The sequence below is a fragment of the Orycteropus afer genome, unplaced genomic scaffold (assembly GCF_000298275.1).
Source record: "Orycteropus afer afer isolate SDZICR_OR568_19922 unplaced genomic scaffold, OryAfe1.0 scaffold00146, whole genome shotgun sequence".
Taxonomy (NCBI): Eukaryota; Metazoa; Chordata; class Mammalia; order Tubulidentata; family Orycteropodidae; genus Orycteropus; species Orycteropus afer.
In genome coordinates, this window is record NW_006921733.1 from 6794897 (window position 1) to 6798543 (window position 3647).

General features: G+C 43.3%; 1 protein-coding gene across 1 annotated transcript in view; it reads left to right on the forward strand.

The window, feature by feature from the left end:
- Nucleotides 1-3647, forward strand: part of ATP10A (ATPase phospholipid transporting 10A (putative)) — a 352646-nt gene that overhangs the window by 293362 nt on the left and 55637 nt on the right. Inside the window, exons 9-10 of the mRNA XM_007945983.1 lie at nucleotides 782-976; nucleotides 2088-2138. Coding sequence (XP_007944174.1) covers nucleotides 782-976; nucleotides 2088-2138 — 246 coding nt within the window. The remainder of the gene's footprint in view (nucleotides 1-781; nucleotides 977-2087; nucleotides 2139-3647) is intronic.

Sequence of the window (3647 nt, forward strand, 5' to 3'; positions counted from 1 at the left end):
TTAGCCACTATGCTACCAGAACTCCCACTCATTGGTATATGTTCCTCTAAATCCACATAGAAGCTATCATTTAAACAAGGGTGATCTGAAATCATGAGTGCTGTTGGTAGGTGTGTATAGGGCACCAGGAAAAGACGATTACACAGGACAAGAGGGAGGTTGTACTGGGACGAATTTGCCTGGCAGCAGTTAAGTAGTGTGGGTCAGTTGTATTAGAAATGTTCATACTCTTAGTAGGAATTCAGTCAGATTTGCAAAGAAGTTTATCAGTGTGGTATTCACGGCAGCAATACAAAGAAAGAAACTTACTTCCATTTTAAATGGTGTATTTTCAATAATTTTTAAAGGCATAGGTAAAATGGAAACTACCAATTTGTGTATAAATAAAAGATTAAATAAAAATTTAAATGTATAGAAATAAAACTGGAAGCATGTTTTTCGAAAAGAAGTTACAGATTGGTTAACTTTCCCATATTCTTCTCTGAGTTTTACAAATTTTTCTAGCATGTGAGATATTTTATGATAGTTTTTAGGAGGCTTATTTGATAGTAAAAACATAAATACTTTATTATATGTAATAAGATTTATAGATTTCTTTTCATACATGTTATATGTAGTTACACAATTAAAATTATATAAATATACCATTATAAAATGATATGTTACGTTTATACCTGTATGTGTGAGATAAAGGCCTGTTACACCATAAAGTCATGTCAAGCACCAAGATGTATGGTGGGTTCCTGGGTTGGACCCACCCTTGGCCTTCATTTTCTTACAGGAGAAAGACATCACACCTGACCCCAAGCTCTTTGAGAAGGTAAGCGAGTGTGACCAGTACCTAGCCACCATGAGACATCAGGAGCACCCACTAGCCCAGCTCTCACCTGAGCTCTCTGATGTGTTCGACTTCTTCATTGCCCTCACCATCTGTAACACAGTGGTCGTCACATCCCCTGATCAGCCACGACAGAAGGCAAGTTCAGAGCTGGCATCTCCACCACCCTTACATTCCTGACCCTTGCTGTCCTTTGGTCAGCTTTCCTATTGGCAAGCTCCTGTGTGTACATGTGGGGCCCTGCTCAGCATAGACTCTAGGGAGTTTAACATGGAACAAAATAATCCTGTGTTCCACTGGTGTCACAAAAAGCTTCAGGAGGGTCGGGTGCCAGAATTGGAGCCATGAGGAAGAACAGATAGGCTGAGCCATCCTCCAAGGCCAGCATAAGGGGTTTGGAGCCAGAGAGTGGCTACCTGGATGCACCTTCACAGCCTGGCTTCTGTTCCACATGACTCTTCCAAAGCTGTAGGATCTTAGGCTCACACAGGAGGGATGAGAGGGCCAGGGCTAGAAGCCCTGACTAAAGAGACACTGGGACTTAGGTCCTGACTCTCCTGCTGACCAGCTAAGTGGCTCCAGGCAGAAACCCATCCTTGTGCTTCAGTCTCCTGGTCTGTGCTATGGGCTGTGGGGAGAAGTTGTGGACTCTTCTCAGTGCGGAATATGACACATAGTGTGTCTGATGCTAATAACAGTACCAACATTGGCATTCAAGGCAAAAGGACTGAAACATACTCTTGAAGTATCCAGAACACTCTCAGAAAGTCTTCTGTGGGTCAGCTAGGGTACATGGATGGTACAGGAAGTTGTGGAGGTATGCATCACAAGGCCACATGGCTGTAAGTAGATAAAATTTAAAGTCTCTGGGGTGGATGTGGGCCACAGGTCTGCTCCCCTGACCCCTTTTCTGGCAGCTGTCACATCCTCAGGCTCTATTACAGCCTCTTCCAGCCACAGAGGGAGGTGGGAGGTGTTAGAGAAGGATGTAGGGTAAAACCCTGCCTTCTCTGCTTCCAGTAGCAGCCTGTTCCATCTGCTGTCACTCCTGCCACACTGGTCAGCTGAGGGTCCTGACCACATAGATACTATAGGTTCTTTCCAGAGCTTTAGGCTGTATCAGTCAAGTTTCTCCAGAGAAATGCAATTGTGGGGCTGGGAAGTCTGAAATTTGTGGGAAGAAAATGGGCTGGAAACTCAATCAAGAAATCTATGTTACAGTCTTGGTTTAGAATTCCTTCTTCTCCAGGTTTTTAATCTTACACCTTCAACAGATCAAAAGAGGCCCACCACATTAAGGGTAATTTGGTTTACTGATTGTAAATGTTAGTCACATCTACAAAATACCTTCACAGACATATCCAGAGTAATGTTTAAATAAACAACTGGGAACCATAGCCTAGCTAAGTAGACATATGAAATTAACCATCACAATCCACCTCTTGTTGACATAGCACCCATACACATATCTCCTTAAACCAAAAAACAAACCCATTGCCATCAAATCAACTCTGACTCATGGAGAACCTGTGTGTGTCAGAGTAGAACTGTGCACAATAAGGTTTTCAGTGGCTGTTTTTTTGGAAGTAGATTACCAGGACCTTCTTTTGATGGTGCTTCTGGGTAGATTCAACCCATAATCTTTTGGTTAGTCCTTACCAAAAAACCAAACCCCCTGCCATCAAACTGGTTCCAACTCAATGACCTTATAGCAAAGAGTAGAACTGCCCCACAGGATTTCCACAGCTGTAAATCTATGGAAGCATACTGCCTCATCTTTCTCTCACGGAATGAATGGTGAGTTTGAACTGCTGACCTTTTGACTAACAGCTGAATGCCTTAACCCGCTACATCGCCAAAGCTCCTTGGTTAGTCCTTAAGCCATATTTAATCTCAAAATAAATAAATAAATGCAATAATGAAATCCTAATTCAACCTAACATGATGCAACTATTTTGGGTATAACTGAAAATGCACTAACCCCTTCTCCAGAGAGGATCAAAAAATGTGTATATGCTGACTATTTTGGATATTTAAAGAGACAGCATTCTCTCAGATTCCTGTGGTGGTAGGACTTAAGAATTAACCTAAAAATTCTCCTGCTAGCCAGGAACTGCACAGAGTACTGTGCACGGTGGCTGGGGAACAAATGGAGAAGGTGAAGAGAAAGGTGTGCTGAGTTGTGGACTTTGCCAGTCCGGAGGGCACCGCCATTTTGAAGGTTTAAAAAGAGGCTTGACTATTTTGGATATTTAAAGAGACAGTGCTCTTGCAGATTCCTGTGGTGGTAGGACTTAAGAATTAACCTAAAAATCCCCCTGCTAGCCAGGGACTGTACGGTAGACTGTGCACGGTAGCTGGGGAACAAACGGAGAAGGTGAAGAGAAAGGTGGGCTGAGCTGTGGACTTTTGGCGGTCCGGAGGGCACCGCCATTTAGAAGGTTTAAAAAGCGGCTTGACTATTTTGGATATTCAAAGAGACAGTGCTCTCACAGATTTCTAGGGCTTAGGAACACATTCTGCTTTCCAGCAACCCCAAGGACACTCGGGGCCTGCAAGACTGAAAAGGTACGACATTCTTATTGTTACTACGCCCTACACCCGCTTGGTGAATGGAGGTGTGGCCATCCCCACTCCCACCTACCTTCTGGGCCCACAGGAACTCCATCACAGTCTGTGTGCTCCGACAGAGCCTGGGTTCCCTACCCAGTCCACCGATTTTTTCTTTTTCCCGGTGATTAGTTTGCTTGTATTTGTCCGTTTCAAACCAACTAATATTATTAATACTTTTGTCCTTTTTATTATTATT